Here is a 23,542-nt window from a genome sequence, read left to right as displayed (position 1 = left end):
TGCTATTAAAACTTCAAAACAGGTCACTAAAGTACTAGGCACTCCGCAGATCTTAATTGGAGTTTGGTTTTTTGTACTTGTCCCAGTTGAGATTCCCAAGAACAAACTAGAAATTCGAAGGTTTTTCTTTTAAAAATCCTCTTAGATTTTCCTTCGCAACAACTTCTTCACCAAGCACATTTGCATTGATGGTTCTACTTGAACTTGAGAACGGGAGAAGGTTGAATCAAGTTGGTTTAAAACCTTAAAATTTAAACTCTGTTTTAGCAGCAGCTTAAGTTGCAGGAGATTATTTCATTTTATCTCGTGTGCAGAACAGATAAAGAGTAGAGAAGAGGAGAAAGAGACCAGCATGTATCCTGGTTCGGATTCTTTGTGCAATGAATCCTACGTCCAATCTCCACCACAAACCATGGTAAAATTTCCACTATAATCCACTGATTACATTCACCAATACTATTGAATTACTCCCTAATTCAACTAGTATCTACCCCTAAGCTTTCTTCACCAAAGCTTAGCTACCCCAAGTGCTTTCCCAACTTGGAAGGAAAATCCTAACAGATTCAAAACTCACCAAGTGCTAACCCAATTTAGCAAGGGAAACTAACCCTAGTTCAACAACCCAATTACATCAGAAATCAGTGGCTCTTATGCAACTCTCTTGCCTTTTTTCTCTTGGCTTTTCAACCTCACAAGTTCAGCCTTTTCTCAAAATAGAAAATGACATAAGACAGTCATAACAAAGAAAATCAGAAATTAAGCTTGAGTAGAAGAAAAAGATTTCAGCTTCATGTTTGTGATGATGCTCTGCATGTGTTCTCTCTTTTTCTTGCTTTGAAATTGATGGAGTGAAACTCCTTATATGTCTTCAACTTGCTTTCATTGTTGCTTCTTCCTTTTGCTTGTCCTTGTTGTCCGTTAGAGCTGTCACAGCTAGCAAGCAGTCCTTCTTCATCATGCTCCACTACTCTTGCTGGATGAGGAGCCCGTCCACAACCTATGTGGTCCTTTGTCTTGCTTTCTTCTTTGGCATGCACTCCTTTTTCATTTTCTCCATTTCCATGCTCCTACTGCTATTTGCAAATTTGTGTTTTGCTCACCCACTAGCCGAACGTTGCTCTGCTAATGTCCTTGGGATAGTGGAGATGTCCTTATGTTCTTTTTGCTTTCACAGAGCCACACCTATCCTTGCATGGTTCAGCTGTCCTCTTGTTGCTTTTAGCAAATACATAACCATGTAATTGCTGAAAGGTGGTACATGGAGGGGCTTTGGCTCTTTAAGTTGCTGAAGCTTATGCTAGTCTTGGGCTTTGTTTATTTTCTTGAATAACCAAAGGAGTAGACCAGCTTCATTGTTTGGTAGTGAGAGGAGTTATAGGCCTGCCACAATAAAACACACATTAAACAATATTGGGCTTTCAACCCAAAGCAATGTTTGTCATCATTTATAAAACTCAAAATCAATAAAAATTACGAACTCAAATAGTTGGTCACTTCTTTTTGTTTATTTAGAAATTAAAACAACAAAAATCATGGCTACTCTAACGTCAAATAATACTATGTCCATGAGAGATTGATCACTTCAAAGCTATTACGGCATCATTGCACCAAGGTTTACGTTAATGTTATTGCAACTTTTGTTTCAGATTTCATTTCATCAGCCTTAAAAGTAACTCTGTTAGTCGCATTTGTAGAGTTGAGACGGAAAGACTTAGGCATTCATTGATACAACTTGGATAAATGTTTCCATGCATTTTATAATTAAAATGGGACCACTAACCTTTCACTCCATATCCAGTGATTCTTTCTACAGTAAGCTCAATCTTGGTAGTATAATTTCAGGCGGATATAGATGATATTTTTATGTTGCAATTATAATAAATCAGATCATTGAATACTGGAGTGAACAAATGCATTCTTGTCTTTATGAATTCAATTCATCATGGAGAAGTAGCTTATCAATTAGCAAAACTAAACACACAAGTAGACATGAATCTAACCTTTTTCACATATCCTATAGGCCGATTTGATTTGCTAATGACCTCCATATAGATTCAATCCTGAAAAATAATAATTAAAATAATCAAAAAAAAAGAAAAAGAAAAAAAAAGAAGAGAAGTACAAATTGAAAATTTAGATTACGAACTTTTCACGACGTGAACAGAGGTGGGTTGAATTCCAAAAATTTGACTCGTGGTCAATATGCTCTCATTTAAAACATCAACACGTTTTTCCATAAATAATTCATGAATTTTATCAGGACACATCACCTGCAAAAGAATAATAAAATTAATCAATATAAAAAATTTAACCTATAGTATAGTAAACTATTTACAAAATTTAACATATAATATAGTGATATATTTACAATTTTCATTACCAGGTGCTTCCTTTTTTTTATCGTGGTACTTTGCGTGCTTGATGCCAAGAGTGTATCTACAAAATTTGATGACATTGTAGTTTTTAGCCCACGTCTTACGATCTAATTTGTAGTTAGCATTGCCAAGAGTATGATGCCAACTCCGAAACCTGAAACTCTGATCATCTGATCAATTTCTGGATCCAGTGATGGTCTATAAAAGGCCAATAGACAGCTAACAAAAACCTTATTCTTCGATTGACATCCCAAAATAAAACTGGATCGAGAGCCCACTTTATTCTGAGTTGTCACTAAATTGAAATTATTTTCAGTTAAGAAGATTTCTCATCATGTTAACTAATTGAAAATAATAAACAATAAAAAATACCTCGAATATACTCTCAATTGATTCAAACATAAATCTTCAGCCTCCTTTATGTATAGAGTGCCTTCTTTAAATGGGAAATTTGAAATCTTATTAATAATATTTAGTAAGTCATGACATTGTTCTATTTTATTTATGTTTTTGCTCTTTTTTTAATCTCAGTTAGAACTCCATGTCTCCATTACATATTTGAACCTTAATATCATCTTTCAAACTTAAATTCCCTATTCACCACTTAAATGTAACACTTTTATACTTTCACAGACAGATCTAAAGATTGATATAAAATCTTCTCTTAAAAACAGATTTTATATCAATCTTTAGATCTGTCTGTGAAAGTCTAAAAATGTTACATTTAAAGGCTGAATACCACGAAAATTTAAGTTTAAAGAATGGTATCAAGGTTCAAATATGTAATGGACAGAGACGTGGGATTCTAATTGAGACGAAAAAAGAATAAGACAAAAATAAAAAAAAACAATATCACGACTTACTAAATATTATTAGTAAGGTTTTAAATTTCCCATTTAAAGAAGGCACTCTATACATAAAGGAAATTGAAGATTTTTGTTTAAATCAATTGAGAGTCTATTCGAGGTATTTTTTATTGTTTATTTTTTTTAATTAGTTAACATGATGAGAAACCTTCTTAACTGAAAATAATTTTAATTTAGTGACACCGACCTCAAAATAAAGTGAACTCTCAATCCAGTTTTATTTTGGGATGTCAATCGAAGAATAAAATTTTTGTTAGCTGTCTATTGGCCTTTTATCGACCATCACCGGATCCGAAAATTGATCAGAGTTACAGGTTTCGGAGTTGGCATCATACTATTGGCAATGCTACTTTAGATACAGTCTACAACTACAAATTAGATCGTAAGACGTGGGCTAAAAACTACAATGTCATTTCCAAATTTTAAAAAAATTGCAACTTAAACCCGCCATTTCCACCGTGGACAGTTGCAGATCGCCGTGATTACCGAGACAAAACAGCTTTGCTACCGCGGAGAGCTCAAAATCCGCAACGGCATATCACCCTGGTGCCGTGGCTGCCATTTTATAATACACATAAATACCCCAAAGCGCTGTATATAGGCACAAAAGGTTCAGCAACAGTTTCGGAATTAAGCAGAATCAGAGTGAAAAAATTGAGTGGGTCCCCAAGTATTGTTAACTTGGCAGACATGGAGAGAAAGGGAATGCCATGCTAAGACGTGGGTGTGCGCATGGCGCGTATAGAGGGGAGGAAAGGAAAGGCAGACTGAATTTGGGATTTGGCTTGGGAGAGTGGGGTTGCTATAGAGCCTATTTCTAACCACAATTTAATACATGCATATTGGATTACCGGTCTTCAAACTACAACATTTAACTCTAGAAGCAAAAACTATCACTCCAAACAATTTAATTAAAATAATAAAAGCTAAATTATTTTCCTTTTATAAGAAACTCGCAATGATTAATAGATGCAACCGCTACTATCACTTAAATTGTGTATTATGAATTAAAAGACTAAACATGAGTGTGGTAGTGTTTTGAGTTGTTATCAATTAGAATCTATTAGTAATGGAGGAACAGCCTAGAGCCAACTCAACAACAAATAAAACCGGGTGCAAACATCAAGCTAGAAAACATATACAAAATAAAACCCAAAGAATTGGAAACACCCAAAAATTAAATCAAACCACCAAGGTTCGCTGGTTCAATGGTTTACTGGTTCGACTAGAATTCAACCGATTTAATTAAATATTAAATAAAATTATTAAAAACCTACATATATTTTAAACATATAAATTAAATAATTTCGAACATAATAAAATTCAAAATTTCACAAAATAAATTATCCATGATTTAATATTAAAAATTCACAAACAACTTCAAATATCAAAGTTCATAACTGAAACAAATACAATTAGCATCAATACATTAAAACAGCAAAAATCCAGTATAAAAATTAAAAAGAATAACTAAAAAAATAAAAAACTGACCTACAGCAGAAGCAGAAACAGAGTCAGTGACGGTTTTCCAACTTGGAGTCGGTGCAGGTTGCGCCGTTGCAGAGCAGACCACCGGCGAGAGAGGGCAGAGCTTCCAAGAGGAGCAGAGGGGAGCTTGCAGAGGAGCCAACACGATGACGACGGAGGCAGCAGAGGCAGACGAGCACAAGGCTGAGGCAGAACAGGTGAGGCACGGCACAAACAAGCGGCCGGAAAGACAGAGACGGAGGTGGCAGAGGCGAACAAACACTGGCGGCGTGGGGACGAGGCGGAGGAGCCGGCGAGGAGAGTGTGTGAGTGAGATAGAGAGGTGAGAGTGTGTGAGTGAAGCTGTGATTCTTGGGAGATAGTGAGTTGAGGTTGGGGATGACCGGATGGTTTGGGATGCCGTTGGGAAATTAGGTTTTTTTTTTTTTTTTTCAAATTCATAAACCAAAATGGCGTCGGAATAAGAGAATTTTTCTAATCTTGCTTAAAAAACCCATTAAAATTATTGAATGTGTTGTTCTTCTGGTTCTTCTTGTTTGGACTTGTGCGGAATTATTCGTTTGTTATTATTGCCTTTATCCAAATCCATTTGGATCTGCTCCGCATTATCGTTATCAAGATCTGGTATAAAATATTTGTGGCTCTCGATTTCTGCAGCTCATTCGATCTATATGTCCTTTCTTTTTTTTTGTGTTTGTGATTTTTTTTATTTGCTTGGTGATTATGCTTGCATGAAGTAATAATAAAGTGAAATTGTAATTCTCTAGTGAAAGCTCAGAGAATTGAGAGATCGGTTGTGCGGTTTTTGATCTATTTTATTAGGCATGAAACGAAGTAGCTTTTGAAAATAAATATTTGCAAGCTAGTAGAAGCCAAAACTATCGCTACCTTTCCTAGAATCATTAGAGTAACGATAAATCAACGTGTCGACTTTACTTAAAATTACGCAGTGCTTGATTCCTGTTGTAAACATTTCACATCGTAGATCTACATACGATTCAATGATTTCATCACAGATTTAATGTGATAATGAAATCTAATTTCATCTTCATTGACCTGAGATGTATATAAAGTATGATAGATATAACAACAAATCAACTGTACAAGTGCAACTCCTAACTAACTCACGAACTGTTATACTGCATAACTTCATTATATGCAAAGACATTTGGCCAAAAGGTTATCTACGATCATTATGGCTTTACATGGAGCTATAATGGCTGACAACTTATGCACTAATCAATCGATTAAAACATATTTGAAGGTGCTACAGAAATTTGATATTTGTTAATTTCATGCATTAGAATGTACATTGTTTACTCTTTGATTATTGTTTTATATATTATTCATTAAACACATTTCAACATATCTTTTCTCACCTGACACCCTTTTTCCTTATTTAATGTCAGATATGGAGACCTTTCTCTTCACCTCCGAATCTGTAAATGAAGGTCACCCTGACAAGATCTGTGACCAGGTTTCGGATGCCATCCTTGATGCTTGTTTAGAGCAAGACCCGGAGAGCAAGGTTGCCTGTGAGACCTGTACAAAAACCAACATGGTTATGGTCTTTGGTGAGATCACAACCAAGGCAAATGTGAACTATGAGAAAATAGTTCGAGACACTTGCAGAGGCATTGGGTTCGTTTCAGCTGATGTCGGTCTTGATGCTGACAACTGCAAAGTTCTGGTCAACATTGAGCAACAGAGCCCTGATATTGCCCAAGGAGTTCATGGTCACATGACTAAAAAGCCTGAGGAAATTGGTGCTGGTGACCAAGGACACATGTTTGGCTATGCCACAGATGAAACACCTGAGCTAATGCCACTTACTCATGTCCTTGCTACTAAACTTGGTGCCAAGCTCACTGAAGTTAGAAAGAACAAAACATGCCCATGGGTGAGACCTGATGGAAAAACTCAGGTTACTGTTGAGTACAAGAATGATAATGGAGCCATGATCCCGATTCGTGTGCACATTGTCCTTGTCACCAATGACAAGATAGCCAGCGATTTGAAGGAGCATGTAATAAAACCTGTCATCCCAGCTAAATACCTTGATGACAAGACTATCTTCCACCTCAACCCTTCTGGTCGTTTTGTGATTGGTGGACCCCATGGAGATGCAGGGCTAACTGGCCGTAAGATCATCATTGACACCTATGGTGGTTGGGGTGCTCATGGTGGAGGTGCCTTCTCCGGCAAGGACCCAACCAAGGTCGATAGGAGTGGTGCATACATTGTTAGGCAAGCAGCGAAAAGTGTGGTAGCTTCAGGCTTGCTCGACGCTGTCTTGTGCAGGTTTCTTATGCAATTGGAGTACCAGAGCCACTCTCTGTTTTTGTAGACACCTACAAAACAGGAAAGATTCCAGACAAGGACATATTGGCTCTGATTAAGGAAAATTTTGACTTCAAGCTAGGAATGATTGCCATCAATCTTGACCTCATGAGAGGAGGCAACTTCAGGTACCAGAAGACTGCTGCTTACGGACATTTCAGACGTGACGATCCTGATTTCACTTGGGAGACGGTGAAGATGCTCAAGCCCAAGGCTTGATGAGATAGCCAGATTACATTGGATATCATCGCAGCCATCTTTCAGACTTTGGGTAAACAAGAAAATAAAAGGAGCTTCAATGCGTACCTCTTATTGAAGATTACGTTTCACAGTTTGATGAGGAACGAGGGTTAGATATGCTTCTTAGGCGGATACGTTAGTAAAATAGGAGTTTGCAGCATTAGCTGCCTCTTTTTTTTTTTCGGTTTTACCACTTCAAATTTCTTAAACCGTTACCGATTCTTTTCCCATTTCTGCTGTTGATTGTTTTGCAGCCAATCTCGTGTAGTTGGTGTAAACTTAAAATGCTGTCTACGTGATATTTTTTTTTTTTATCAATTTATGAAGTTGTTTACCTCAAAAAAGGACGGTTTATATGGTTGTAGTTTCAAATGGAAACATTGGATACTGGGTTTGCCTGAATATTCACTGAATTGTTCATGATTCACAATGTTACATCTACTGGAAAATTGCAAGCATGTCACCTAACTCTAACAATAAAAATGACATTGTATAGTGTACTCAAGAGTGCAACCAGACGCGATCACGCAGCCTCTCTTCTCCAGCACCATACATTTCATCTACCTTTTCACCATCTCGAAAAAATTGAAAAGTAGGGGTGTATCGAATGTGTTGAGTTGTTTCTGGGCATTCATCAATATCTGCATAGACGAAGGAGAGCTTTGGAAAATTATTGCTCAATCTATGGAATGCAGGGAGGATTTCACTGCACACGCGGCACCTGAAAAACCAGGAAACTAGATCATTCATAATCTCCTGTTCTATATTTCAATTTCACACAACCACCTTACAAGTTACAACAATCAAGTAAGCCTAAATGGTAAAAGATGCTACCTGCTTTTGTGTTCACTTAACATCAGTTTCCATTATTATATCGATTCTTAATAACTTGTATAGTAATATAAATCAAACATATTCAGAGAAGAGATAAACATACCAAGAGGCGCCATAATTGATAACAGCCTGCAAAAAAAAAATAATCAAACATATGTCATATTAGAAATTGCAGAAAGATGAAGGAAAGAGATTGTTGGGAAATGGAAAGGGGTGGTTACGGAAGTTTTGGAGGATTTGATGTTGAAGAGGATGTGAGCGAGGTCATCGTCGGTGGAAGCAGTTTTGAAGTTGGAATGAGGGGTGAGAGGTAACCCTTCCTTGCTGCTGCTGGTGGTGATGCTACTTAAGCCCTTCTCCATTCTATGCCTACCGGTAATCAATCCCAATACAATCCTAGGGATGTATAAGTCAATTCAGTAACAGAATTCCAAGAAAGTATGAGTGATATCAAACCTAGTTGTCAGAACCGAACCAATAATCAAACCGGTTAGACTACTAGATCACTAGGTTATTAGTTCAACTAGTGGATCACAAGTTGAACCGGTCTCAAATAAAAATATAAAATCATCAAAATTAAAATTTAAAATACACGTCTTCATTAACACTTTAACAACAATCAAGTCTCAATTTCTAAAAATAACTAATAAAATAACTAATAGAAAAATAGACATCAAATTAGTTAGTACTACAATAGGCGAATAACTAATTCGCCGCGGATTTGTGCTCCGTTTAAGGGTTTGCCGCGCCAATGAGTTCCTGCATGTACAAGACGATATTCGAATCGATACTTGCTTAAGCGAATTAGTGAGTTAACCGATAGACTAATCCAAGTTGATTTGCTTAATAGGATCTTAATTTGACACAATAAAAGTGCAAACATAACAATCCATAAATTATGTCCAAGGAGTTTGTGAGAAGCATCTTAAAACACTGTTTAAAAAAAAAAAAAATCAATCAATCACAGCGCCTATTATCTAATAACACTATCTCTGACAAATTCTTCCCATTCCAATCTCTTGATTCACAGAACCTATGAGCAGCAATATTACCTATAAAATTACAAATACAATTCATCTAAACCTATTACGAATTAAATCAATCAGTTGTACATACAAATACAATTAGCATCAATACATTAAAACAGCAAAAATCCAGTATAAAAATTAAAAAGAATAACTAAAAAAATAAAAAACTGACCTACAGCAGAAGCAGAAACAGAGTCAGTGACGGTTTTCCAACTTGGAGTCGGTGCAGGTTGCGCCGTTGCAGAGCAGACCACCGGCGAGAGAGGGCAGAGCTTCCAAGAGGAGCAGAGGGGAGCTTGCAGAGGAGCCAACTTGTTTGTTAATGTTTCTTTTGATAGTACTTAGTAGAACATTATGTGCTTGTCACGGTGCGTTTTGATTGTTTTTAGCAAGGACACAACTCATCACAAATCAGAATCATCATCAAGTGTTCCAATATCTCCATCATAAACAGGTAATCCAAAATAGATGTAATTTATTGACAATAACAATAACAATAAAAATCAATAGAAAAGCTTGCTTAACCCAACAAGAAAGGAAAAGAAAATGCTGCAGCATAAACTCTACTATGTTAATGGTTTGGATTTTGGAACCTTTAATATTATTTTCGTATTGACTTTATGCAGATGACTTTTAGAAAAGAAAGACATATTTATTTAATTAGAAAAACTTTCCTCTCACAAATATTTGTTTCTAAAAAATAGGCCTAGTCATCGATGCAAAAATATGACTTGCTTTTGGATTTTATGAAACTACAATCGATAAAGGTGCAAAATAGAACTAATCATAGGAGCATTCAATCATTAGAACAACCTAATCATGTTATAACAAGAAGATTAAGAAAATATTTTCAGTCACTTCGAACATATAGTAACAAAACATGAAATAAGAAGGTACAATTAGCAACTCAATTTCAAAACATTAATATATCAAAATTCAGCAGAATCATCAATAATACATCATATGCATGTTCAGAATAAATTTCAAATTTCAGAGTTATAGAGTCAGGGAGAATTAGAGACTGAGACTTGAGACCTGAGAGGGTTGAAGGCTTGCAGCAGAGAAGAAGAGACTTGAGACCTGAGAGGGTTGTAGCAGAGACTAGAAACTCCACGGGAAGAGAAGCAACGCCGGCGAGACACGATGTGGGGCAGAGAAGCAGAAACGACGCCGGCGAGGGGGGAGAAGCAGAAACGAAGAGGAGGGGAGAAGCAGAAACGACGCACGGGGAGGAGGGGAGAAGCGGCAACGAACCCACGGCGAGGAGCAGAGAAGCGGCAACGAACCCACGGCGAGGAGCAGCGACAGAGAGAGCTCGGACAGAGATGGCGACAGAGAGAGAGAAGGGAGAGAAGGGTTTGGCGGTGAGTTTTAGCTCTGAAGTGGAATGGTGGGAAGTGGCTATCCTTCAAGGAGAAGAGAGGATTATGGGCGGTGGCTGTTCTTCGAATTCGAATTCGAAGATTAGGGTTTTTTGCGGGGTGAGGGTATTGTGGAGGGAGGTGTTATGCGCTGGGTGAGAGAGAGAAAGGGGTGGGGTAGGAGGTGTTATGCGCTGGGTTTTCTCCTTTTTTTTTTTTTTTTTTGTGATAAACGGCGTCACCTGGAGGAGTGAACCGATCTTATAATTGATTAATTATCCACGAAAAATAATAAATCATTAGTATTATTTTTTAATAATAATAATAATAATAAAACCTTATAAAAATTGATTGTTTTTTTTAGTATTTTTATATATTGACTTAAGAAGTATTTTTCACTCTTAAAACAAAAAAAATAATATGTCATAATAAATTTTATAGTATAATAAAATCTAATTTTGTTATATATATATATAAGTAATTGTTTAAATAGAATTTTGTGATGAAGTATAAGAAAAAAGAGCTAATATATGTATTCTTTCTTTCCTCTTCAATCGGTCTTTGTTTATTTTTATATTCACATATGGAAAATAACTTAACGTATGTCTTGGTGAATATTTATGTCTTTATCTTTATAACTAATTCTATATCAGTTAATGTTAGCAGAAAGGTCAAAAAGAAAATTTTGGAAGATGAATAGATGATACAATAAGACACACTCACCTTTCAGCCTTTGTGTATTTGGAAAATGAAACGATATGAGAGTGTCGCCTACTCGCCTTTGACTCAGTAGTGAAGTACCATATACAACACAAGTTTTGGAAGTATCACAAGTGATTATATGGCATGGTGAATATGACACACAAGCTTATAGAAAACATGAGATAGATATATAGCTGAGATTGGGAAAAGAAGCTGATCTTAGATGCAAAACATATTTTTTTCTTGGATGCTCAAAGGCAAGTATCACTGAGATTATGAAATAAGAAACATATTTGTTCAAGGCTTAGCCTTAAAGTATACTACAGTATGACTAGTGATTGACACATTAGTAAATAGTAAATACAAATTTACTACTTCTAGCTTTTCCTTTTGACATTACAAGAGTGTGGGTTGAGATTTAATGAGTAAAATCTAAATTTTAATACAAACAAAATGAGTTTGTGTATTATTAACTTTGATACTTTACTTGGCTCACCATTGTTTTGTGAAAAAGAATAGCAAGCAAGTAATGCAGAAGAAAATTGTGTAGTTTTAGTTCATTTCACAAAGTATTCAAATACACAATAGAAAGATACTAGAGGATGTGTATATATTCACGTGTAATCCAATTAGATTTAGCTATATTCCAGCCATCAAGTTAGTTAGAATAAAACCAGATTTGGTAGTTTTTGTTAGACCATTCAGCTAAGACCAACTACATAAAGCTGATAACCAAGATCAAGATTATTAGTTTAAGCTTTTCATTCCTCTGTTCATTACTTGTAACACAAGAATAGAATGTGAACCCTTGCGCGTCACTTTGATTGGTTTCGTCATTGAAGGTGGTTACTTGTATAAGAAGCTTCCAAATCAAGGCTGCTGAAACAGCAGCATCATCATTCTCTTCTTCCTTCTTCCTTCTTCCATTCTTGATTCACATATTCTCATCTTTTCTTCTTTTTTCTCAAGCTCGCGCAATAGAGTTTGATGATACTACCTGTGGGATACCCACTGCTCTATCATGATGTTTTTAAAGCTAACTTTTTTTATATTATGGAAAGTAGTATCATGTTAACTGCTAATAAAACAAAATTATGCAAGTGCCTCAAAGTGGCTACTTTTCTGTATATAATTATCTTCTCTTAAAATTATTGGTATCTCTTCCAGATATGCTAATCTATTACTCTGTTTCATGTCATGTTGGTTAGCATTTCTTTTTAATCACTTTTGCTAGTTTGTATCATTTCTAGCTTTTGATTAGTACAATTTGTCGGATGATGATGATCTTTATTGATTAGCCAACAATGTTAGTCTAGAAATGCATGTTGATCTTTATCTTACAGTTGAAATTGAAAAGCCCTCGCTCTTTTTAAGATAGAACATGATTTTTGAATACTAATTTCAGAATAAAGATGTGTAAATAATGTATAGAAACCAGAAAGCAATAACAAAAAAATATCACATTCAAACTTGATACACAATTACAGAGAAGGGAGTTGCCTTATGCAGTGGTTAATTTTCATAACTCACAAAATGATTCAACGGTGGATACACCCTTACATTCTCCTTTTAGAGCATAAATAAACTAAAGTAGATAACCAATTCAGAATACTGGTAAGAAGAACTTACCATGCTGCTCCCCCTTGGGGACCGGCACCTCATGAGTTTCAAGTAATAAATTAACTGTTTGAATTTGTATAGTCATTCCATCTGAAATCTGATGGAAGTCCACAGTCAGTGGCAATGAGAAACATTCAAATTGAACATGCACATCAGACAAATGATTTCTATTTGCAACAAACTATCAATCCATATCCTAAACTAGTATCTCTTCATAGATCTTTACTTTTTATGCTGCATAAGGATCTCTCAACAATCAATAGCAACAACGTTAAAGTTGAAAGGATGGAGAAAGATAAAAAAATGTGGAGTCCAGCTAAGGCATGAAGTGAATCAATTCAAATCTCCCAACTCTGTTAAACAATAGTTTTCTGTCTTCATTTCCATTTTCAATTGTGTACATCCACTGTAAAGTTTAACGACTACAAGCACACGGACACAGGACGCCGACACACAAATTTTAAAATCTTACATGACACGAGGACATGCATATATATAAAATATAAAGTATTTTTTAGATAAACGGTAATGATATTTTAATATTTTATTGATATTAAAATATAAATTAATTTTTTAAATTGTTTTTAATGTCTTATTTTAATTATATCAATTATTTAAAATATTTTTTGTTTTAATAAATAATAATATATACTATATCTAAATTTTTTATTTTTTATTGAGACACGGTTTGGACACAGCAAACACGCATGTCGGACACGCAGATATGACAACTCAGCAAAGTATCTATACTTCATAGAGCATCACACAACTAGTAAAATATTTTTGTCTTTTGAGTTTTTGGATCTCATTTAGTGAAATAAAATAGACCCTTATTTTAAATTATATTTATTAATTAGTACATATTAAAAAATTAATCTTTTTCTTTATTTCACAATTTAGATAGTAGCGCAAAGTTATACACTTTAAAAATTAGGAGAAGCCATGCATGAATCTCTTGCAATAAAATTAAATTTAAAAAATAGAATAATAATCACTCAAATATTTTCACACAATTATTTTTAATAATAGAATAAATCAAATAATTATATTTGTGTTAAATTAAATAAGAACAAATCAAGTATAGTAATTATAAAATCTAAAAGATTCAATTTATAATTAATAAATATGAATATTTATTGTTGTCATTATTCACATTAAATAATATAAGATGTATGTTCAATATTATTCATTCGTTAAATTCATATTAAATCCTATATCTTCGTTGCGAATGTTTGATTTCTCAATTAAGTATATGTGTTTATAATTAAGATTGGGCGTACAAGAGGTTAGGGTTTAATTATTAAGTGACGTGTTGCAGATTTATTTTATATATTTTTTTTTCAAAGTAAAAGTATATATATTCCCCCTATAAATCATACGTATCTTTGACAAAGGTAAACACTAGTAAAGACTAAAGACCAAAACACACCCTTCAATCTATCTTCACATTTGGTTGTCTTTGAATTGATTATCAAATTTTAGTTTTCAACAACGAGTAGAAGGCAGCACCTAAACAATATCGTCCACACCTGCATGAAAAGTTCTTTGCTTCCTCTCCCGGTTCCAGTTTGAAGCACAAACAGAAAACAGCTATATCAAAGTTTCATTCTTTTTTCATCAAACACAACATTGTTGAAAATCATCTCATTCCTACCCTTCCATACAAACCACATCACCCCAAGAAACTCCTTTTCCTACTAATAACCCTATCTACCCAAGCCTCAAAGCATTCCTTAGACGAACCCGCCCAAAGAAAAAGTACTTTCCAGTCACCCATACACAGTACACAATTTACATTCCTTTGTTCTATCTTTTTCTTCGGTTTCTAATAATTATTTAACAGAGTTGCTTTCCAGGAAGAGCATGACGACCATATATACAGCAATGACAAGGGTGGATGATGAACGAGAACGACTTCAACAACCACCGAGAGTTTTTCTGATGCCACTGCCCATGGTTGTTGGTTTTCCGCCTTCTTATTGTGCTGCTCAGCCAAGGTTTGTGGAGCGACTGCCGCTTCTAGAGCCTAGTCCCAATAGTTCGGTTGTGATAAGGCAAGTATGGGCTGCCAACGCTGATTCCGAGTTCCAAATCATAGGCAGCCTGATTGACAAATATCGATTTGTCTCCATTGACACTGAATTCCCCGGAGTAGTCATCCTGCCCCTCAACAAGAACTACCGGAGTCTTGTTCCAGAGGAAACTTACCAAGTCATGAAGGCCAATGTTGACGCCCTTAAAATCATCCAGCTTGGACTCACTCTCTCCGATGAACACGGCAACCTCCCTGACCTGGGAACCAACAACAGAACTCACTACATCTGGCAGTTCAATTTCCGAGACTTCAACCTCATGCGTGACATCCACGCAAAGGACTCTGTGGCACTCCTACGCAGCCAGGGCATCGACTTTGCACGCAATGAAGTGGCTGGAGTTTCTTCGGTGCATTTTGCGAAGTTGGCAGCAGCATCTGGGCTGCTGTTCAACAAAGCACTGACATGGGTCACTTTCCATGGTGCTTATGATATTGGATATTTGATGAAGATTCTGACTTGGGGTGTTCTTCCGAAAAGCTTGGAGGAGTTCTTGGTGCTTGTAAAAGAGCTGTTTGGGGGAAATGCTTATGATGTGAAGCATGTGATGAGGTTCTGCAATGGCCTCTATGGCGGTTTAGAGAAGGTGGCTGAAACACTTCACGTAGACCGAGTTGCTGGGAAGTGCCATCAGGCCGGGTCTGATAGCTTGCTCACCTGCCACACCTTTCACAAGATTAGAAAAACTTATTTTTTGGCTAATGAGGATGGGTTTAGGAAATATGTTAATGTATTTTTTGGGTTGGAAATTGCAAAATCTTAATACTCTTAAGTTGAAAGAAATTATCATACATTAGATTTTTCATGTAACAACATTTTATCTGTGAATTACAAAGTAGTATCAATTGATTATTTTTTAGATATGACAATTGTTTTATAACACTTCAATTATAAAGATTTTTCAGATAACAGTAACATATATTTGAATATACACGCTGGTTTTTAGCAGTACCATGTGGAACATTCATGATTTGCTTTATTTTAATATAGAGACTATGCTAATGCTTTTTACAAGAGATCCTTCTTCATTTGATTTGGGATTGTGTGCCATGCATTGTGAAATGGAAATACTAAATATAAGTGATAGTTTAGAATCAGTTGAATATTTGTTTTATGGCTAATTCTATATATTTATGTGTTGGGTGTTCTAGATCTCTGGAGCAGTTCTTGTTGACTAGGTAAGTAGGTTTTGGGAGGAGGAAGGAAGCCAAATCTTTGCAGTAGTGTGCTATCTGTGCCACTAATTGGTGTATTTGGTTGGGGGGTAACTATATTAGATAGCAAACACGTGGACAAGAAAGTTTGGGCAGAATTGGATATTTGTCCTCTATTTGGTGTAAAACTCATTATTTTTTAGAGGTTTTCCCCTGTCAGACATTTATAGAATCTGAAAACTCCACTCCACTAACAACCTGTTCTTTTCTATGCTTTTGTTGTCTGTCTTAAAGATGTTCTGCTAATACATGTAATGCATAAAACAAATCTTTTGATATCTTCTTTTGTCCAAATATCTTTGATCTGGTTGCAGCTTAATATTTGGGTCTACAAGAGTGTCACCCACCATTCCCAATTTTGTCCAAAATTTCAAGAAACATATTACTTCGAGAGATGACAACTTTGGTTTTTCTGCTCTATAATTTCCTGCATTTCCAGTATAATTCTATAACTGGGGAAGGGGTGATTTCACACAAATTCATTCCTACCCCAGCTCTTCTAATTCTATTGTTTACTTTCTATCTCTTTTGGCCTTTACAATCATTACATGTAATGGCAATATTATGAATCCATGTAGGCAACTAGATTGATGGATTGACCAAAGGAAACATGTTTTTAGAGCACCAACTCCAAAGATTAGAAAGCCAATGAGTTGATGTTGAATCTGTTGAGTTCTGGCTCTATACTTTTGTTTATCTAGGGAGTTGTGTTTTGCTCTACATTAATGGTGGTCTTTTATAAGTAGTTAGAGTTATTCATTTTTTATGTAATGCAGATTTTGATGAAGATGATATTTGAGGCTTCATTGCTGATTATGCTGTGTGAGGAACTTCTGATGAATGCTTCTGGTAATGTCCTTGATGCTGTGTCATGTCAGGAGGCTCGTCAGCATATCTATATTTTGCTGCCTTCTCTTTTCCCTCTTCTTTGAGATCCCTTTCCAAAAGCAAAGCAAAAGAAAGAATTATCTATAAAGCATAGTTTTCCAATCTTTCAACATGTCTGAAACGGAAGTCCTTGACCTATGTTTTCACTTTTACCTTTTCAAGATAATTGAGACTTGAGTCACTGTGGATGTTATATAAATATTTTACCTGGGACAAACAAACTTTTCCATTTTCTATATCTATAAAATGACCGATGTGCATCCAAAATGATTTAAAACCGTTTTTGCCCACTTTTACTGATTTTGGCAGAAAGAAGTGGTACACATTCTAGTTGAAGAGTGGACGGATATGTACCTTAATAAGTGTCTGAGCAGATATAAATCCCTCCAAGTGATCATATCTTATTAAATCCAGTTATGAGTATCATTTGGTTACAAGAGCCTTGTCCATCAGATTGAAAAAGGATGGTAGAGTGAAAATGATAACAAGACCTTTAGATGTTGTCTATTTATAGTTTTGTTAATTGTTTAAGCGAGTGGTGAAGCATTTATTAGTTGAACAGACTATGGCTTTGTTTGGTTTGAAAGAAGTGGAGGGAAAATAGAGAGGAGGGAAGACAAGTTTATCTTATCTCTAATAACCTCACAGAAGAACAGGGTGCCTTGATTATATAACCTCACACCTTCTAACAGCTGTTGCAATTGAATGTGATGAATCATCTCTTTATTCATATGCTAAACCTTAAGACACTTTATGATGGCCATTACCAACTCCTAAGCTTCAGACTTTTCTCTATGCTTAACACTCCAACAATAGGTATTTTGATCTCACAAAAAAATGTATGTTTTGATTCTTGAGAAGGAAAACCCTTCAATTTTAAGAGCAATGTTAGTATGATTTTACAAGATCATCTATCTCTTTCAATAGTTAATTATCTTGTTTATGTATGTTTCAATACTTATCTTGGATTTGAAAGATCTTAGCTGGAGGCTGACTTGGGTTTTGTCCATTTCATGACACACAGCTTAATTTGATGAAGTATGCGGATTTATTTTGCCAGCATTTGCTTTGACAAAAAGAAATCACTTGTTTGAATTAGATATAATAGTTGATGACTTTTTGTTTCAGAACTTACTTGTTCTTGTGAAAATGTTTGGTTTTGATGCCTATGCTAGATTTTATTTGAAGTTACTTGAAGCTGTTCTCAGAATTGGAAACCAAATGAATGTTGGCAATTGGCATCAATCTATAGCAATGAATGATTTTGGGTTTTAAGTGAGATTTTTGTTTTCTCTATGTTGAAAATTACATGTGATGATTATTGATAACTAAAAAATAACAATACTACGTTCTAAAATATATCATGTTATACAGTTACATGTAGCATAATATTTAAATATTGATGAGTTTGGAAAACTCTAAATTAATATTTGTGATGACTAAACATTATTAAAATTAATTAATTGCAAAATTAATTGATCTGAATTTTTATTCAATATATTGATGTTATAATTTTGCTGCAGGTTTTAATAATGGGCCGAAAACAAATTTATTGTGCTAGCCCAAATTACTCTCAGCCATTGGTTTTGATAATATATGATGAATATGGCTAAGTTGATGTTACTTGGGCCCAAATGATTTTTTGATTGCTCCAAGCCCAAGTGTGTTACATGCTTTTCATTTGCTTTGTGCATATTCCAAATTTCATCAGGAAAGCAAATGTTAATCAATTGGGTCAGCTTTAATTTCAATACTACAAGCCCAAATCTTACAAAGTGATGAATGTTTTCAAGCTTGGTCCGAAAACAAAGAAAAATGAAAGCCAAGTGCTTCCAACGGAACCAAGTTTCAACCATGTGATGGATTTCAAAATCTATTACATTGTTAATTAATGCATGGGGAACATGAGAGAGAAAGTTCAGCTGAAATTGATTGATGATTATTATGACTTACACGCCACTCTATACTAGGGAAGTAAAAGCAAGCTATTCTTATTCAATTTGATTAACCACTTTGCTTTGCTTTTCTTTTAGATTTCTTTTATTCTCTCTCATCATTCTCTTCTTCTTTCTTCGGTCCTTAACCAGAGAACCATGGAAGCTACACCAAGCTACTATCACCGAAAAGAAGGAGTTGCATGCATCAAGACCATCAAGCTGATGATGACAAGAAAACATACTAAAATAAAAATGAGCTGTGGCTAAGATACTTACCAAATATGGTCAGATTTGGTGAGGTTATTTTGAGCTTTGCATGCTCAAAATGGAGGAAGAAGATTCGGCCAGCTAGGAGGAGATTCTTGAAGCATGGCTTGTCTTTGATTCTGTTCAACCACCACAGGGAGTAGCTAGAGTGGCGAAGTGATGGTTGAAGGCAGAGATTGAAGCAGATGAAGTCATCATCATCATGAAGCATCAAGGGCCAGAATTCCATCTTGGAGAGCAAGCCAAGGATGGAGAGCTCGGATTGATGAGGGGTGATGATCAAGAAAGGACTAGAGGTAATTGCATGTTGGTTAATGCATGGTTATCTCTTCTCTCCCTTTGTGGCCGAACCGGTTTTGTTGAAGGAGGAAGAAGTTGGTTCAGTTTTGGCTTCAATAAGTGGAGGCTCCCCTCTTCTATATTAAGGGTGGACAGCCACTGTTTGAAGCAAAGAGAAAAATTGAGAGTGCAAGGCACAGAGTTCTCAAAGCTACCTGAGCTAACAGTTTTCTCTTCTCCTTCAATGTATTCTGTTTTGTATTTTTCTGTTTAATTTTGTCATGTCTTGAATCTCATGGTAAAAGGCAAACAGTGAGGTTTGTAATGAAAAAGCCATAGAGCGGAAAAAGGCAGAGAGTGCAAAATTAAAAGAAAAAGCCATAGATGTCTTAGAGTTCCTTTGTTCATCTATGTTGTGTTTCATGATTCTGTGGGAATCCCCTTGTAAGTTGGGTTAGCACTTTACAAGTTGTAATCAGATTGATTATAGTGAAATTCCATCATGTTTGTGATGGAGACTGGATGTAGGCTGCACTGCACTTAGCAGCTGAACCAGGATATATCTGGGTGTAATCTTCAACTCTTCTACATTTCTATTTCTACTGCACAGGAGCAAAAACTAATATTATCTCGTGCCAAGTGACGAGACAAAAAGAAAAGTCTCGTGGCTAGGGACGAGACAAAACAAAGTTGCTCGTGTCCAGTGACGAGCAAAAACAGAAAAGTCTCCTCTGAAGTTCAGCAAGTGTTAGCAACATAAAAAGGGGGCTAAGATTCAACCCCCTTCTCTTAGCCACGGAAACCATCAAATATTAAAGGCCTTATCATATTTGACCTATTGGATATACTAAACAAGCACAAATAATTATGAGTATTATCAAATGATTATTATGCCGTAAATTCACAAGATTGTGCATGTTAATGGGCAACATGGTCAACTTAGTACATCCGTACAATATTAATGTTTGTAGATTATACAAGTTGCACAATGATTCTGGCAACCTGTTAATGTCAGTCGAAGAGAGATTCAAATAGCATAGATGAATCGATTCACCTATTGAATCAGGTTATCCAAAGACTTATAACTCAGAATTCTTATCATGACCAACCACACTTTTCAAAATTCACATCATATATAAACTTGCAAATTGCATTGCATATTGTCTCCGTAACTTATATATTTTTATCTTTATATTTAATGCCTCGTAACGCTTCCATCTTCAGTATTACTCTCTGTCTCTACAATTTTATTTATAATCGTAATTAGAATAATCAAATTCAAATACCTAATTATGAGAATTTTATAACAGCAAAAAATGAAAGCAACAATTATTTTTAAAATAGATACAGTAATTCGATAAACGTAAAAAAACATTTATAAATTTTAGTCATTTAAACATAAAACAAATTTAGTCATTCTTGAGAATCAAATAATTTAAACAGAACATATACAGTTGTTATTAAATAAAAAAAATAAAGGGACAGAATATTTTTTATTGTGTTTAATTGATGCAGGCTGTGAATAATTTCAAAACTATTTTAAATTAAGTTAATTATTCTATAGGTATAATTTTATTAAATTATTAATTAGATCTCTATGTCTAGTTTAAATTAAAAAATTTTAGTTAAGTTGTTACATTAAATAAAAATTTTTAATCAACTGTATCATCTCACCTTATATAAAACCATCATTATTGTAATGAAATCCAAGTGAGTGAGTATAGTAATCCATTTTTATTGGTGGTGGAGAAGAAACGGCGTTGTGTTTATTCTTCTTTGGCCGTGCATGAAGTGGCGGCGAGCCAAAAGAACGATCAGGCCAAGGACTAAAACGCTGCGACCAAGGAGGAGAAGGAGGAAGTCGACCCGAACGTGGTCGTAGCACCTTATATCTCCGGGCAGAAGGATCATACCAATCAACATTCATCATAGGGTTTTCTGAAATCATCTCCTCTAAGAATACACACAAAATTTGCATAAAATCAAGATGCATATATTGTGTTCAAATAAAAATATACAACCCAATGTAAATGCATTTTGTTACATGATTATCCAATACATAATTATCTATATAAAACTTTTAATTTATAATAAGATTAAAAAATAAAGTTCATTCTTAGAGAAAAAGGCCTAAGATGACAAATTTTTCCTATTAGATAATTAATAATAGTGGGTAATAATTAATAAAAGATCAATTTTAAGATAATGAGTTATATAATTTACAGGATATGAGATAACAAAAATATTATTTATATGTTAAAATTAGTTACTAAAATTAGTCATTATGTATTTTATTATTTTTATATAAATATATGTATAATTTAATTTATTTTTAATGTGTATTTTTATATTTTAATACATATTTTATATTAGTAACTGATTTTAGTAACCAATTTTAATATATATATATATATATATATACCTAACATGGTTGATGAAATAATTAGCTTATAGCATATAATATTTGCTAATTAAAATTGTCATGGCTTACAAATAATTAAATTTTACTTATAATTAGTATTTTAAATGTTGCTCCTGTATGAACTATAATTTGCGGGGAGGGGAGGTGACAATAATAAAGAAGATAAAAATATATAAGATGGAAACCATACATAATAAAAGATATGGAAACATAAATCTCACCTTTAAACAGTTCATGAGTCAAAACGTGTGAAGATAAGAGAAAAATAGAAGAAAGAAGAAAAGAAATATAGGCCATGGAATTAGCCATATTAAAAACCAATTAGGATAACAAATACAATCACAAATTAAAGTGCAAGCTAAACTAAGGGTTTAATACTGAAATAAAATTTCCTTTCATTTTTAATTCGAAAATAGATTGTCACTTGGCCAGTATAGAGAGCCAATACTCAAGAGTCAATTAATCTTACGCACAAATAAAATTTTATTTTATTACGTAAAAATAAACATTTACAAGAGTTATTATTAAATTATTGTCACCAACACATGAATTTTACAACAATTAAAAGCTTATTTCACCCAAAAGCCAACAAAAAACTATAGATTTTTTTTTCCTTTTTTTTAATCAAAGAAAGGGGGTGATTAATAAATTATAGCTCAAATGACATAATTTCTGCATATTCATTTAAAAATTTTAGATTCGAGTCTCACTTCTAATTTAAAAAGAAAAAACAAAGAGAGGGCGTTGCGGAATTATAGGATTAATAATTAAAATAGTCTTCAAAAAAATTAAATTTGTGTTTATTTTTTTCAATAAGTTAAATAGTGATATTTGACATAATTATTTTTTGATCGGGTTATGCTAAGTAATCAATGATTTTTTTGAATAACGTGAACAATGAGTTTTAAAATTGGTCCAATTCAAATAAAATACACTCTACTCCAAATTACTCACATAAATCTTAATATTAGAATAAACATTCGCACACTTAGTAAATTGAACATTCTATATATCCATTATTCACATTATTTAATATTTTCATTGTCTATCTATACTTTTCTTTTTCGATATACACGTCAAGAATTAGATATCGGAGGTTGTAGTTATACGTTACGGTATTATAATCAATTAGCTATCTTTAATTAAAATATTTACAAGATTTAGTGGTTTGAAATTCATATCTTAGCAGTATAGTATTAAAAATTACATATGATAACTAAAAATTAAAAATACTATGATCTAAAATACAATATATTATACAATTATATTGGACATAATATTTAAATTTTACTAGGCCTTATTATGTTTGTTTGACCTATCGGATATACCAAACGACCATAAATTATGAATATTTTAAAATGATTATTGTATTTGTTTCGGGAATTTATCCAAAATCTTATATATAATTATTTCACGTGTAAATAAAAAATCAACCATTAAATTAATTATTTATATAAAATATATATAAAAATAAATTAAACAACAGATGTATAAATATACAATAATTAATTTCTAATGTATTCAAAACATTTTTTAAAGTCTTATATATATTACTCATCAGAATTCTTATTATAAGCAAGCACATTAC

The 23,542-nt window shown here is 34.1% G+C and overlaps 2 protein-coding genes, 3 long non-coding RNA genes and 1 pseudogene across 7 annotated transcripts; 2 read left to right on the top strand and 4 right to left on the bottom strand.

The window, feature by feature from the left end:
* Positions 1-355: 355 nt before the first annotated feature.
* LOC112766651 (uncharacterized) lies at positions 356-3,071 on the bottom strand. The gene is made up of 4 exons (XR_003184476.3): positions 2,381-3,071; positions 2,147-2,270; positions 2,001-2,060; positions 356-1,380 (listed from the first exon to the last, which is right to left on the bottom strand). It is a non-coding gene; the product is annotated as an uncharacterized lncRNA (long non-coding RNA).
* A 156-nt stretch (positions 3,072-3,227) lies between these two features.
* Positions 3,228-5,389, bottom strand: LOC140181015 (uncharacterized). 2 transcript variants are annotated; one of them, XR_011875504.1, is made up of 2 exons: positions 4,733-5,389; positions 3,228-3,832 (listed from the first exon to the last, which is right to left on the bottom strand). It is a non-coding gene; the product is annotated as an uncharacterized lncRNA (long non-coding RNA). The 2 variants fall into 2 exon arrangements; XR_011875505.1 differs by having other exon boundaries at positions 3,228-3,796; positions 4,733-5,316.
* A 338-nt stretch (positions 5,390-5,727) lies between these two features.
* LOC112766650 (S-adenosylmethionine synthase 3-like) lies at positions 5,728-7,358 on the top strand (annotated as a pseudogene).
* Positions 7,359-7,694: 336 nt separating this feature from the next.
* LOC112765840 (thioredoxin-like 3-3) lies at positions 7,695-10,780 on the bottom strand. Of its 2 annotated transcripts, none has more exons than XM_072223258.1 (4): positions 9,344-10,780; positions 8,365-8,539; positions 8,247-8,272; positions 7,695-8,030 (listed from the first exon to the last, which is right to left on the bottom strand). In XM_072223258.1, the coding sequence occupies exons 2-4, from the start codon at positions 8,503-8,505 to the stop codon at positions 7,811-7,813; spliced, it is 387 nt and encodes a 128-aa protein (XP_072079359.1). In that variant the 5' UTR covers positions 8,506-8,539; positions 9,344-10,780; the 3' UTR covers positions 7,695-7,810. The 2 variants fall into 2 exon arrangements, with proteins under 2 accessions (XP_072079359.1, XP_072079360.1); XM_072223259.1 differs by having other exon boundaries at positions 8,365-8,902; positions 9,344-10,766.
* A 3,526-nt stretch (positions 10,781-14,306) lies between these two features.
* LOC112767437 (probable CCR4-associated factor 1 homolog 11) lies at positions 14,307-15,856 on the top strand. The gene has a single exon (XM_025813299.2). It carries the CDS (start codon positions 14,718-14,720, stop codon positions 15,708-15,710), a length of 993 nt encoding a protein of 330 aa, XP_025669084.1. The 5' UTR covers positions 14,307-14,717; the 3' UTR covers positions 15,711-15,856.
* Positions 15,857-20,397: 4,541 nt separating this feature from the next.
* Positions 20,398-22,313, bottom strand: LOC112767438 (uncharacterized). Its single transcript, XR_003184905.2, has 3 exons — positions 22,176-22,313; positions 21,207-21,485; positions 20,398-20,771 (listed from the first exon to the last, which is right to left on the bottom strand). It is a non-coding gene; the product is annotated as an uncharacterized lncRNA (long non-coding RNA).
* Between the last annotated feature and the right edge of the window lie 1,229 nt (positions 22,314-23,542).

Source organism: Arachis hypogaea, chromosome 17, assembly GCF_003086295.3.
Source record: "Arachis hypogaea cultivar Tifrunner chromosome 17, arahy.Tifrunner.gnm2.J5K5, whole genome shotgun sequence".
Classification (NCBI taxonomy): domain Eukaryota; kingdom Viridiplantae; phylum Streptophyta; class Magnoliopsida; order Fabales; family Fabaceae; genus Arachis; species Arachis hypogaea.
This window is presented reverse-complemented; position numbering and strand designations above follow the sequence as displayed.